This window comes from Myotis nattereri (assembly GCF_964212035.1).
Source record: "Myotis nattereri genome assembly, chromosome: 2".
NCBI classification, from domain to species: domain Eukaryota; kingdom Metazoa; phylum Chordata; class Mammalia; order Chiroptera; family Vespertilionidae; genus Myotis; species Myotis nattereri.
Genome location: NC_138076.1, coordinates 182,818,215 through 182,833,386, shown reverse-complemented (window position 1 = coordinate 182,833,386; position 15,172 = coordinate 182,818,215). Strand labels below are relative to the sequence as shown.

The 15,172-nt window shown below is 38.1% G+C and overlaps 1 protein-coding gene across 6 annotated transcripts in view; it reads right to left on the bottom strand.

Moving 5' to 3' along the window:
• The window catches only part of SOX5 (SRY-box transcription factor 5), a 966,957-nt gene that overhangs the window by 295,071 nt on the left and 656,714 nt on the right, over positions 1-15,172 (bottom strand). For all 6 annotated transcript variants that reach the window (XM_081083091.1, XM_081083093.1, XM_081083089.1 and 3 more), the window contains one exon: positions 9,930-10,140. In XM_081083091.1, the coding sequence (XP_080939217.1) occupies positions 9,930-10,140 (211 nt within the window). The remainder of the gene's footprint in view (positions 1-9,929; positions 10,141-15,172) is intronic.

Here is a 15,172-nt window from a genome sequence, read left to right as displayed (position 1 = left end):
GGGGGGATAAGGATGCATATGTAATACCTTAATTAATAAAGGGGAAAAAAAAGAAAAGAGGACAGTAAAAACAGAAGTATACAAATGAAACCTAGTCATTTTTAGAGGCATGTTAAAAAAAGCAATAAAATGTAAATCAGTGGGCTGACTCTCACCTACCATTAACACAATCACCTACTATGTGCCAACCCCAGCAGAGAGGCACAGGTAATTGAATGAAGAACTCTTCATTTCAACATTCACCTACTTACTACTGTGGATGTTAGAAGGTAAATAAGCAATGGAGATAATGTGGTAGGAACTAAGACATGAGTCCATGTAAGCAAAATTCTGACAAAGGTGTTCAGAGGAGGTGTTGAGTCATAAAAAATTAATACAAATTCATTAGGTAGATAAGACTGGGGAAGACAGTTAGGGCAGAGGAAATGGCAAGTGAAAAGGCAGAGTAATATTAAAAATAGAGTGTTGAGAGAACTGCATACAATTTGACAAGATATCATGAGTATATGTACTTAGAGTGTGGTTAAAAAATAAGGTTAAAGGAAAAGAAAAAAAGTTGGGTCAGATTATATATGTTTTTGTCTTCAATGACAAGTGTTTTGTAGAGCATAATAATTTTGTTCTCATTCTAGCTCCTCTATGTAACAAGAATATAAGCAAGTTACTGACCCTCAATTTTTAAGATAGGAAATAAAAACTTCAGAGTTTTAGAGGATTAAAAGAGGTAGACCGTGGCTGCTCTGTCTGTGAAGTAGCCCCTTCTCTGTCTCACTACTTCAGTAATCAACTCACTTTCACTTTAAAATAATTGAAAAAGGAAGTAGCTCATATAATATTTGGCAGAAGAGCTATACCAGCTGTGGGCAAACTACGGCCCGCGGGCTGGATCCGGCCCGTTTGAAATGAATAAAACTAAAAAAAAAAAAGACCGTACCCTTTTATGTAATGATGTTTACTTTGAATTTATATTAGTTCACACAAACACTCCATCCATGTTTTTGTTCCGGCCCTCCGGTCCAGTTTAAGAACCCATTGTGGCCCTCGAGTCAAAAAGTTTGCCCACCCCTGAGCTATACCCTTCTTAAGATCTCTCATCTCCTTTCCCCACAACAGCAATGGGGCAACACTGAAACAGTTTTCAACACCTATTCAACAAATATTTTGAACTAGAGGCCCAGTGCACAAAATTCGTGCACTGGAGGGACACTGGAGGGAGGGGTGTCCCTCAGCCCAGCCTGAACTCTCTTCAATCTGGGAACCCTTGGGGTATGATCCCTGTGGGATTGGGCCTAAACCGGCAGTCGGACATCCTTCTCAGAATCTGGGACTGCTGGCTCCCAACCGCTCGCCTGCCTGCCTGCCTGATCACCCTCTAACCACTCCTCTGCCAGCCTGGTTGCCCCTAACTGCCCTCCCCTGCTGGCCTGATCGCCCACAACTGCCCTCCTCTGCCGGCCATCTTGTGCAAGGGTGCGATGGTCAATCTGCATATTACCTCTTTTTTATATAGGATAGTTAATGTGTATACTTTTCTCACCCTTATGGAATTTAATATAGGTGCAGAAATGGACAAATAAATAAAAAATTATATTACAGAAAGTCAGGGTAACAATAGAGACAAGTAACAGTTATTAAAAAGATGAAAAAAATTAATGCAGTGAGTGTAGATAACTCTTTCTAGCAACTAGACTTGGACAGATAAGGAACAGAATTACAGATACAAGGAATGGGGCCAAGAAAAGGTTAGTTTATTTGTAGTGTTTCTGGGAGGAAGAGATGTAAATGTGTCTATAAGCTGAAACAGTGACTCCAAAGAGTTATTAAAGGTAACATAAATGTAAATATAAAAAATAAGAAGCCAAAAAAATATAAAAAAAAAAATAAGAAGCCTGTTGAAAATTTTTATCTAAAATTTTTTGACTCTATTTTAATTGAGATATCTAAAGTTCTTGTCAAGGAAGAATTATTTTCACCAGCACTGTTAATGAACCTAAGGTTTGTATGAAAATCAAGTTTAAAGTTGGAATCTGTCCCTAAATTTAAATGTGGATGTATTTTTCAAAACCATCCCTAGCTACCTGGAACCTTAGAACAAAGCAAATTTGTGGATACCTGTCTATCTTGGTATTATTAGCTAAATTAAGATATCTGGTTGTCTTAGATTTATTTTAATTTAACAAAGAGTAAAATATTCCTTAGCCCTAACTGGTTTGGCTCAGTGGATAGATCATTGGCCTGCAGACTGAAGGGTCCCAGGTTTGATTCTGGTCAAGGGCATATACCTTGGTTGTGGGCACATCCCCAGTGGGAGGTGTGCAGGAGGCAGCTGATGGATGTTTCTCTCTCATCAATGTTTCTAGCTCTCTATCCCTCTCCCTTCCTCTCTGTAAAAAATCAATAAAATATATATTTTTTAAAAATATTATTTAAAACTAAGAGGAGGTGATGGCTTTATTTCTAAAAGAACAAGAAAAAAATAATATAAAAATGCATGATGTGACTGAACAGGAAAACAATAAGGCGCCTGGACCTGTAGGATGTGAATTGGATTCTCATTCTGGCTTTAACACCAACTTGCTGTATGACTTCCAGCACCTCTCTGCCTCAGTCTTTCCAAAATGAGGATGCAGTCCTAAAGTGTGTCCACATTTCATTCCATTCCTGAATTGCTACTATTCCAGTGGTAATCTGCTCCCATTTTTCTAAAATAAGTTTTTATTAAGATATATTCTAAGTTGTTTTTTTAACACTTGAAATTCAAACTGTTTGAGTTGAGCTGATTGTAAAAAATTTTCTGGAAATGTGATCACCACTGAAGCAAAAGGACTTTTCTTTAGTAGCATATTATTGAATACTACATTATTATTCATTATTTTGAAGAAATTTAGGCACACAGGTGCCAAAGAATAACATTAAACCATTACTGGTAAAATTCCTAATTGGAAGAAATGGTATAACTAGTGATTAAGGACATGGATTCTAGTTTAAGGTTGACTTCATTTTAAATAATGACCCTGACAGTCACCCTGTGACATATTTAATCATTAGTTTCCTCGTCTGTAAATGGAGACAATAAGAATCAGAATATTTAGTTCATGCATATGGAACTTCCTAAAATTGAAATAGCTATACACAGTAGCCCTGGTTATAAGATTTATGTAAAGATTAAATAAAGTGTTTCATATAAATTACTTAATACTATAGTTAAAACACGATATGCATTGAATAGATGCTGCCCCCTATATATAATTATTTATTCGATATTTCATATAGGAATTATGTGTCCGTTATTATAAAAACTCATGATCATTATTTTTTAAATATATTTTACTGATGTTTTACAGAGAGGAAGGGAGAGGGATAGAGAGTTAGAAACATCGATGAGAGAGAAACATTTATCAGCTGCCTCCTGCACACTCCCTACTGGGGATGTGCCTGCAACCAAGGTACATGCCCGTGACCGGAATCGAACCTGGGACCCTTGAGTCCGCAGGCTGATGCTCTATCCACTGAGCAAAACTGGTTAGGGCCTCATGGTCATTCTTAACTTCTAGGTCTAATAGTTAAAAATCAACTAGGGAGAGATCAACCAAAGGACTTATATGCATGCATATAAGCCTAACCAATGGACACAGACACCAGGGGGGTGAGGGCATGAGTTGGGGGGTTGGGGGGCAATGGGGAGATAAGGACACATATGTAATACCTTAATCAATAAAGAAGAAAAAGAGAAAAAAAAAATCAACTGAAATAGCTGAGCTACTTCCAAGTATAACATAACCATATTGTAGCAGCCATATATTTTGAACTTGAATTTACTATGAACTTGGGCATGTTCTATGTCAGTTAAGTGACACATTGGACAAATAAGACTCTTTAGCACTGGGCCATTTTGAGTAATGCCAGGCAAAAATTCAGATGCAGGAAAAAGACACAAACAAAAATACATCAACATATATCCCCCCTATTTACAACTTTTAAAGTATTTTGATTAATTGAAAAAAAAAGCTAGCTGGAATTATAGAGCCTTCTTTTTTTCCAACCCATCTGCAAATGTAATTTTCTTTCTAACTCTGTGGCCTCCTTTTGTATGACACACTATTCTCCTGTAACTTCTGAATTTCTGTTAGTGTGCTGTTGGCTAGGATAAGGTCGGAAGTAATACTGACTTTGTATTGAAATCTGTTTTCCCCACTCAATAAGAGGAAGCAAAGGCATGAATATGGCACCCTCATCATGATTTAGCTGGGCCTTAATGACTTAATGAAATTTTCATCACAACCTGCTGTTCATTTGAATGGCCTTTGAAAACAATGGAAAATATAGCTTGAGGGAAGAAAAGATTTTTGGGTGTGTGTGGCATATATTAGTGAGCTTAACATTTAGTTCCATTCACCCTAGCTCTGTTCCCCTCATCCCCACATCATGCTCTCACCAGAGTTATAAGGTTTAGTTGTGTGTTGGATATACATTTTGCAGCTCTTTTGTTAAGTTTATCCCTAAGGACTTTTTTCTATTAGTGCTGCCGGACCTCACAGAGCTACATTCAGCTCATTTGTTTGTCCCGTGCAGTTCTGATGCTCAAACGATGTCAGAGAGAGCGGAAGGGAGGAGGAGAGACAGATAGAGAGAAACATGGATGTGAGAGAGGCACATTGATTGGTTGCCTCCCACACCTGCAACTGAGGAGGCATGTGCCCTTGACCGGAATAGAACCTGTGACCCTGCTGTCCACGGACTGACGCTCTATCCACTGAGCCAAACCAGCTAGGGCCCAACCATACACTTTGATTAATGGTCTCTTTAAAGCCAGAGCAACTTTCCACTTGCTGTTGAGACTTTTACACATCTTTCCAGATATATTTCCCCCTGTTACCTCCTTTGCAATAAAAAAACGCAAATTTCCTTCAACATCTTATTCCCTTTCTATGAACAATTTTCTGCTTTGTTATTAATTTTTCTTGGTGATTAAGATCATCACTTTACTCAAGTACATGTTACTCCTTGATAAATTTCCCAATTGTCACAGTTATTAAATAAAAATATGTGTTCTGGAAAATATCTTTATTAATAAGTGGAGACTAGTTACAGTTTTGTGTACTCAATATACAACTAAGAATCTTGTGTTCATATAAATATATCTTAGTAGTTCTGTATTTACACAGAAATTATCTTTATGGAACTCAGGCTTTCAGATGTTTGCCATGTTGAATTTACATTCCAGTTTCCATAAAGATGATCTCTGCATTTTCTCAATATATTTATATTTTTCAAGAACAAGTCATATTTGAGCTTAGATTTTATTATATTTGTAGGGGGGAAAGTACAAAAAAAAGGCTGTGGGGAATACAATAATGAAAACTGTCTAATGTCCAGATGCCGTGTGATGTTTCTTTTTGTCACCTCTTCCTTCTGTAGGTGCTCTCTCTCTCTTCTCTTTTGCCTGTGTAGCTATTACTACATATTACTCTTTCTTTCCCAATTCCCAACACCTCTGAATATCTCCTACTACGCAAATTGGGGAGCACTGTCTCCTGCCTTTTTTTCCTATTATGAGTGACTCATTTGGTTTTGCCATATCATTTGCTTCCAAATTAAAAGAAGCCAACATGGCATACTCAGGGAATACCAAGGTCGTATACCAAATCTCCAGGTAGGGCATCATCTAAAGATAAACCCCCAAACTACTTTGTAATACAATACATTCCACAGCCTCACTGGTTCTGCCCAGGCCTTCATCCTGGACCAGAAAAACATCTCAAACAAATACTAAAAATTTACATATGAGAGAAATACTTCCCAACTCATTCTAGAAAGCTTGTATTATCCTAATATCAAAATCAGATAAATACATTTCATGAAAAACTACAGACATGGAACAAAGAATACACAAGGTGAGTTTGCAGCATCTTATAGTTCCAGATAGTGAAGAAGTGCTCAAAAAAAATACCCACAATCCTGGTTGTATGTCAAAGTGTCTTAGAAGTCAATGAAAAGTGCTTCCAATAGCCAAAGCTAAACAATTTGGGCAACAAAATAAAGTATAAATGGATTATAACTCAAAGTATACAGTAAATATCCACAAGTCCAAATATGTGTGTGTGTGTATGTGTGTGTGTGTGTGTGTGTGTGTGTGTGTGTGTGTATACTAGAGGCCCGGTGCACAAAAATTTGTGCACTTGGGGGAAGAAGGGGGTCCCTCAGCCTGGCCTGTGCCCTCTCGCAGTCTGGGGCCCCTCGGGAGATAACGCCCTGCTGGCTTAGGCCTGCTCCCGGGTGGCAGAAGGCAGGCCCAATCCCTAGGTGCAGCCCCTGGTAGGGCTCAGAGCAGGTCCGATTGGGGATTTGGGGTGCCACCCCCTGTCATGCACAGAGCAGGGCAGATTGGGAGGTTGGGATGCCACCCTCAGTCACACTCAGGGTAGGGCCGATTGGGGGGTAGGGGCACCGCCCCCTGTCACACAGAGAGCAGGGCCAATCTAGGGGTTGGAGCGCTGCCCCCTGTCATGCAGAGAGCAGGGCTCATCAGTGGGGTTGGGGCTCCTTACCCTGTCACGCACAGAGCAGGGTCGAACAGGGGGTTGGGGAGCTCCCCCCATCACACACAGAGCAGGGCCCGTGGGGGGGAGGTGTTGGGGCACCGCACCCTGTCACACACAGAGCCGCAGGGCGATCAGGGGGTTGGGGCACTCCCCCATATCAGTCACAGAGCAGGGCTGATCAGGAGGTTGGGGCGCCTTCCCCTGTCACCGAACAGAGCAGGGCGGATAGGGAGGATGTGTCCCTGCACACTGTCACACACAGAGCTGCAGGGCGATCAGGGGGTTTGGGCGCTGCCCCCTGTCATGCTGATCCCAGTGCCGGGAGACCTTGCGGCTCCGCTGATCCCGGTGCTGGGAGGCATATTACCCGTTTACTATATAGGATAGAGGCCTGGTGCATGGGTGGAGCTGGCTGGTTTGCCCTGAAGGGTGTCCTGGATCAGGGTGGGGGTCCCCACTGGGGTGCCTGGCCAGCCTGGGTGAGGGGATGATGGCTGTTTGCAGCTGGTCACACACCCTTCAGGGTGGGGTTCCCCACTGGGGTTCTTGGCCATTCTGGGTGAGGGGCTGAGGGCTGAAGCTCCCAACTGCTCCTTTTTTTCTTTTCTTTTTTATTCTGGGCCAGCTTTACCTCTGGCTCCAGCTCTGAGGCCTCTGCTGCTGCTGAAAGCAGGTATCTGGTTTGTTTGTGTTTTATAATCGAAACAATGTATAACTCCAGCTCTGAGATCCCGGCTCACTGAAAGCAGGTTTCTGGGGTTTTGTTTAGCTTCTCTATTTGTTACAATGTTTCTGAAACTGCAAGCTCAGAGGCCGGCAAGGCAGGCGGGGAACGTTGGAGTCCTCCGTCACTGAAACAAGCAAGCCTCATGTTGTTTCAAGCTGCCTGGCTGCCGGCCGCCATCTTGGCTGGCAGTTAATTTGCATATCTCGCTGATTAGCCAATGGGAAGGGTAGCGGTCGTACGCCAATTACCATGTTTCTCTTTTATTAGATAGGATATATATATATATATATATATATATATATATATATATACTCACACACACACACACACACACACACACACATAACTGAATAAAATTAGTAAATGATGGAGAAGAGATAAATCTTGGATGGAGAAGAATTCCAAATAAATTATGTAGATGCCCCACTCTAAAGAGGGGGAGCAAAGCTCCCTACTCCTAAAATGTGGGTTGCACAGAGCATCTTCCTTCCAGAGGATGGTTTGGAAAGGGGCCAGGGAGACTACAGTGGAGAAACCTGACAAATACCATATCAGCCAGTTGGTCAAGGTCATCATCAACATTCATAAGTTACATAGAAAGTATGTACCCTTGATATGAAGTACTTTTTAATAGTACTCTATTTCTATGGTCTTCCTCCAGAAACCATAACCCCAGTTTAATTAAGAGAAAAATCAGCAGGCCAATTCCAATAGAAGTGCCTTCCACAATATATCTGAATAGTATTCCTCAAAACTTTTAAGTTATCAATCACAGGTACAGTCTGAGAAACTGTGATCGCCAAAAACAAGCCCAAAGAGGCATGCCACTCAAATGTAACGTGTTATCTTTGAAAACCTCATAGAACAGAGAACGCACACTTGGTGAAAATGAAGACATCTGAATAAAGTGTGGGCTTTAGTTAATACTGTATCACAATGTAAAAGAGGAAAAATAATTTTAAACACAAAATGTTCAAGCAAAATGAACAGAATAGATAAACAATGATAAAGGACTACCTCATCATTAGGTTAAGGTTAAGAGATGTAATATGGAAAAGCTACAAGTTTCTTCCTTTTAATTTTTCTTTTTCTTAAAAAACAATTCTTATAGTAAGACAAGTAGTTTTAATATCAGAAAAAAAATTCCTATAGAGAAATCATCTGGGTCCTCCTCAAAACTGCATTTTTATATCCATGCAGATGGAAGCCAAAAAGTCTTTGACTAGATTATCTCTAAAATCCCTTCCAACTGTAAGATCATGTGAACTAGGTAAATTTTAACTAAAATCCATGTCCCAACTATGTGTCTGGTAGGGACCCAGACATTTTAATTAAAACATGACTCCCAAATATACTGGTTAACATACATTTTGTGTCAGATATACTCATAATTTACCAGTTTCCCAACAACAGAATAGAAATGAGTCTAACTCAGTGTTATGTAGTATAAATGCAGACTATTTTTTGTATAAAGTGTGTCTTTTTATGTCCCTGTTTTTTGTTTGTTTGTTTTAACTTTCTACCTGACTCTGAAATAGGAGGCATGTTCTTATGTGCAATGTGGTATCCATGCTTTGGATGGACATAGGTTTAAATAGGATTTAGTAAATATCTGTAACATAAAGGATGACTATCAGTAATACACAAATGATCAAACTTGTATTAGTTGTTTTATTAGTTTGTTTGCTTTAATTTTAAGATTAGTCCATGTGCATATCACCTATCAACTAATAAAGAGATTTTAGAAGATGAAATCTTAAAAGCAAGGCATCCTATAAAGTTGAACAAATGGAAAGTTCGGGATAGCTAGTAGAGTTAGAGAATCACTACTTTTCAAATATATAATAGGCCTAGCCATATTAATTGTGGACCATATAAGAAAGAGTCCTAATTATCAAGGTAGTATAAAATGCATTAATAAGTAAAGGTTATAAAATATAACAAAGTTGCAAAATGTCCCCTTAGGCTCTGCTGCTATATTCTATTTTTTTTTAGAACAATGAGACATTTTTATTAGCAGTTCTAATTTAATATTGTATTATTGTTTCAATTAACTAATGTGAAGTCATACAACACATTTAATAAATAATGATTGATTACTTGGATCACCTGCATACTATTATTGGCAATTCACTACTCATTCTGTTTCGCAATTCAAAATTCCTTGACCAAGGAGAGTAAAAGAGGAATGGATGCATATTGATCCGTCGCTTGCTGAACAAAATACTCAAGATCTAGGCCAAATGGCGGTATGTGTATACTCGCACCTTGAGATCACAGAGGAGAGCACTCCAGGTACAAAGTGCTCTTTCCCTGATACTAGCAGGGGAGCCCCCTGGCTACAGCTACTCCCCATTCACCTTGGAACTCCAGCCTCACACATCATAGACCCTTAAAACACCACGACCCATCCTTAGCTGTTTTACTCGACCGTAACTTATCTATGGGTGAAGATAAGACATCGCAGCAGACATTAATGATAAAAACATTGGCATAGCCATATTTAAATGTTTCTGAAAGAACTAGTACCCATCTTTGTAGCATTAGGTTTCTATTTTGTCCAATTGCACTTAGAGGGAGTATGTCAAAAATGGAACTAGAGGGTGAAATTAAACTATTCAAATAAGGAGACGGCAACAACTTTCTTTCCCAGCCTTTACCTTCTGGCTCATTTTTGATGAGCTCTTCCATTTTCCTCTGCTTCAAGGTGTCCACAACATCAGCCAGGCTGCCTTTGCGCCGCTCCGGAGTTCCCAGGGCTGTACTAGACAAGGACTCGCCACTCTGTCGCCCACCTTCTTCTGCCTTCTGAGGTGAGGTAGATGAGTTGTGTGGGGCAAATGAAGACATAACTTTATTGCCATCGACTTCCTGAAAGAGAAAGCAAAAAAAAAATTTGTCTGAAGTTCAGTAAGTTTATTTTTTAATGACTATGTGGCTTGAAACATTAAGAAGTGGAATGTCACTCTGCAAAGGAAATTTTAAAAAAGAATATATTAACTTTACAGGCTAGTGATAAAGTCAAAGACCAATTCATCAGAGTAATAAAAATCTGAAGATTTTGTTGCTGAGATTGGGTATATTGATTAGATTTACTTATGTTTCTGCACTTGTTTGAAAGTAGATTTTCCTAGGAATATTAAATGTGGCGGTCATCTATATTTAACTTCCTCATGACACTGTAAAGCTTAAACAAATCACAGTATATAGACTTGAATGTCTTTTATTTTAAGTAGCCACCTCTTCTTGATGGCACTCTCAATTAAAGTGAGAGTTCTCCACCTGCCTCTTATTTTTTAGAGAAAGCATCATCCAACAGGTCATTTTGACATAAGATAGAAATACTGCAAGTTTATTTCTGCTTATGCTGAAGATATTTTCAGTTGCATTTGCTATCTAAAACATTGTATCTGTCAATACTCTGTGTGATTTAGTACTTAAGCCTCATTTGCCTTACAAAGTAAAGTTTCTTGCAGACTTTACCTCTTCATAATTGTGCATTTGTATAAAATAATTTATTCTATAATTCTATAATTTAAACAAATTTGCGGTGTTCCTTTTGTCATTATTTCTCCCACAATTTCTAACACAAATCTGGAAATCTGTATAATATTTGGAGTATATTTTGTATAAAAATTATAAATTGATTTTTCAGACAGTGTCAAGATGAGTAATATTAGAATGGTAAAGAAAAACTATTTTTTTTTTACTTAAAGGTTTTTCTTACTTCCATAATCCTTTGACTCCCCCCAAAGTAGAGCTCTTCTTAAAAATAAAAGACAGAGCTCATGGACATGGACAACAATGTGGTGATTTCAGTGGTTGTGGAGGGGTTGGGGGGAGGCAGAGGGGAGGTGGGACAGGGCATAGGGGAATAAATGGTGGTAGAAAAAAATTAAATTAAAAAATGTCTATATCCTAAGGTCTTTGAGGAAGTTAGTCTTCCCCTAAGTATATTTCTTACTTCCACATTATTAAAAGTTTCAATTAAAGTATATTTGAGTGTGTGCATATTTAATATTCAGAATAGATTATATCTGTGTTTACACATTTGTTCTCTATTTAAGACATACTAGTAGATTATGTATATCCCAGAAAAGTGACAAATCACACTGATTTGATATCTCATGTTTTAAGGCTAATGCTAACATTTTTTAGTAACTTAAAAGTATAGAAATACTAAAAAATAGATGAAAATGAAATGTCAGCACAAAGATGATCATAATCTGTTCCTATGATTTTTTTCTTAATGAGTTTAAAGATATCAGCTCTTGCCCTGACTGGTTTGGCTCAGTGGATAGAGCATCGGCCTGCGGACTGAAAGGTCCCAGGTTTGATTCTAGTCAAGGGCATGTACCTTGGTTGTGGGCACATCCCCAATGTGGGATGTGCAGGAGGCACCCGATCGAAGTTTCTCTCTCATCAATGTTTCTAACTCTCTATCCCTTTCCCTTCCTCTCTGTAAAAACTCAATAAAAATATATTTTAAAAAATAAAAAATAAAGATATCAGCTCTGGCAAAAACATCAGTTTTTTGGGTGGGGCGAAGAAAATGGGGAAAAAGAAGTTAAAAAAGTTTTTTAAAAGTGTGCTAATAGAGTCTTTGAAATTGTAATTCTAAACTCCAATTCTTACAAATAGTACAGAATATGTCTCTGATAATTACTATGTCTTGAATGAATATTCTATAGATAATACTTTCATGGATGACTCTTAACTTCTAATGGACTTGGATTTAGAAATCAATATGCATAAGGTAATAATGACAAGCCCCTGCAGGCTAAGTGAAGGTACACTTCTGGATTATTTATTTAAAACCAACACATAAATACAAGCAAATGTATAATATGCATACACACACACACACACACACACACACACACAGCAAACACAAATTCATTCAGTAAAAACTAAGGCATGTTTTTATGAAGGGCCCATCAAACATATTAGCTCATTTTAGTTTGCAAACCAGAACACAGAAAAACCTCTACATTAATTTCTTACAGATATTTCTTCTCATTTACTTCCAGGGTCAAAGGCAGAAGCACCCCAGTTTTAGCTTCACTCTGAACATTTCTATTTTATTCTGTTTTCATATTATCTGATGGAAACACTACAAACAAGAACTCAGCAGCCGAACTTAACTTGCCATAATGCAAAATCACACACCTATAGCATCATCAGTAGAGAAAAGGACACCCAAATGGTAGGCAATTAAGTCCATTAAAATGTCAGAGCATAGGTCAAATGAATGCAAAATACAATAATTTCCCCTTTTGCATGTCTCTAATTCTCTACACCTTGTAGAGTGGGAGGGCATATTTTAAAGAGTAAAACATACTTCACAATTACTCTAAACTCAATTATCCCCCAGTATAAAAATAAGTAAATTAATTAAGCATTACTGCTATTTCACGCAGAAATATTTACCTTATCGCTATTTCACCTGTCTGATTACATTTCAGCCTCTGGCACTGTTAATCCCTTTAACAGTTTTATGTAGTTAGCAGATGTTTCAGTGTGAGGCTCCATTGTTCGTTAACATGGTGAATAGCTTGTGAAGGAGTGCTGGCCCAGTCTTCAGTCAAGACAGGCCTCATTTTTTTTTCCAGTTTCTTCCCTGGGATTGCATTCACTGTACCTGAAATAATGTCTATGTGTTTCTCTTCACTTTCCTGGCAGGTGAACATCCGGAGAGTTTACTAACAATGGCATTAGTGGTGCAGATTCGCAATATATATTCACTCAAGTTTTATGAACTCTAAGGACAATCCTCAGTATTTTGCAGAAGAAATCTTAGAAATATTATATATTATTTCTGAAGTCAACTGGTAAAAAAGGATTATAAACTTTCTGTTGTTGTTTTTTGTTAGTCCTCACCCAAGAATATCTTTTCCATTGATTTAGAGAGAGTAAAAGGGAGGGGGAGAGACAGAGAGAGAGAAACATCAATGTGAGAGAGACACAGGATTAGTTGCCTCCGACACACACCCCAACCCCGTTTGGGGGATTGAGCTTGACCAGAATTGAACCCAGGACCCTTCAGTCCACAGACCAGTCAGTGCTCTATCCACTGAGCCAAACCATGGATTATTGGTTAAGAAGCTCTGGCCTAAATGTATATATCTTCACAGAAAGTAATATAAACCCATCAATATATACAAATTACACAATTTTTAAATGATCATTTATTTGCAAAAAGAGCTTCGACCTATGACATTATTGACATTTTATTAGGATAAACTTAGTTAAAGGTATATATTTCAATAATTTATACTATTTACTGTTCCCAAGGTAAACATTTAGAAAGAGGTCAATATTTTCATTATACTTAAAGAATAATAAACACATTGAAGAAAAACATTACTTTATTAATGGCAATTGTTTTCTGATTCAGCAATCACCTTGTGATAATACATATATAAATTTGAAATGGAAGGCAGAACAAATTGCCATCTTTTATGAGGAATGTTATCATTTTGACAATTATACCAGTTCAAATATCAAATACAAATTTTCCGGAAAGGAAAACATAATATGAGCCAAAAACCAACACTTAAAATGATGAATAGAGTCATTCTTTGGTTAATATGGTCAATATTCTAGGAACAGGATATGGTCAGTTCCCAAGACCTATAAAACAAAATCAGCACCTATAGACAGATCTCTGAAGGGTGCCTGTTATACTTGTGTTAACTGCTAGTATTAAAGCCATCCAACTTAAAATCTTTTCTAAATTTTTGCCTAAACAAGAGCTACCTAATGTGTACTTAGGTTCAGCAATTCAAAAAATAGAAATCGTCAGACACAATATTATTTGGGCAATTTCCATAGCCATCTATAGAGACAGAGCTTATCACAACTGGTCCCCATTCTATGTTGGAAAAAGCCACTAATGAATCTTTTAAATCTTATTGAGTTTTATAAGATCAACAATTCTTAGTGCTTGAACAACTACAAGGTAAACTAATTGAGATTCCAGATATTAGATGAGTGGTTTACATATCTATCTAGGGATGGCACCAGCAAGGGATGGTTATGAATGGTTTTTAAAGTTCCCTGGGGTTTGAGACGATCAAATGCTAAAGTAGGATGCACTTGACCTACTCTACATGGTGTGCTAGCTAGTTACAAGAAACCAAAGTCAGTTTTTATGGAACCCTTATATTTTATACTAGAGGTCCAGTGTATGGATTCATGCACTGGGGGGGGGTCCCCTCAGCCTGGCCCTGTGGGGATTGAGCCAAAACCAGCTCTCCGACATCCCCCAAGGGGTCCTGGATTGCAAGAGGGTGGTTCTCGGGTGACACACCCCAGAATAGGGCTCCTTCCTCTCTGGTTCAGGGTGCATCACCTGAGAACCGCAGCCGCCAAGTCACTGCAGCTCAGCTGCTCAAAGCCTAAAAATACAGAATATTTTAAAGATTCCTCTGCTATGCAATAGGATAAAAATTTAGCAACCATCTAACTTGATTTGTAGTTTTTTTTTGTTTGTTTTTTTTTTCCCAAGCACTGAGAAGAAACGTTAACGCGGGTCATATTTAATTATTGATAAAATGCCTTGAGTGCTAACTTGTGAGGCAGCATAAAGATGTTCGCAGTTGAACACAGAGAACCTAAAGCCAAATAGCTTTGGTTCAAATCCTGGTTTCACATTCACTAGTTGTGTGACCTTGGGCAAGTTATTCAATCTTTCTTTGTCTCATTTTCTTCATCTGTAAAGTGGGCATAATACTATTATGTACCTCATTGGGTTGTTAGTGGATTGAGTTATAAAATAATGAGTTATATGTATTCAGGGATCTCATTAGTTAATATTTGTTTTACAAATGATAAAACTCATCAAATTATAACTGAGAAATGACAAGAGCTATATAAATATTTATTAAAGTAAGTATGCTCC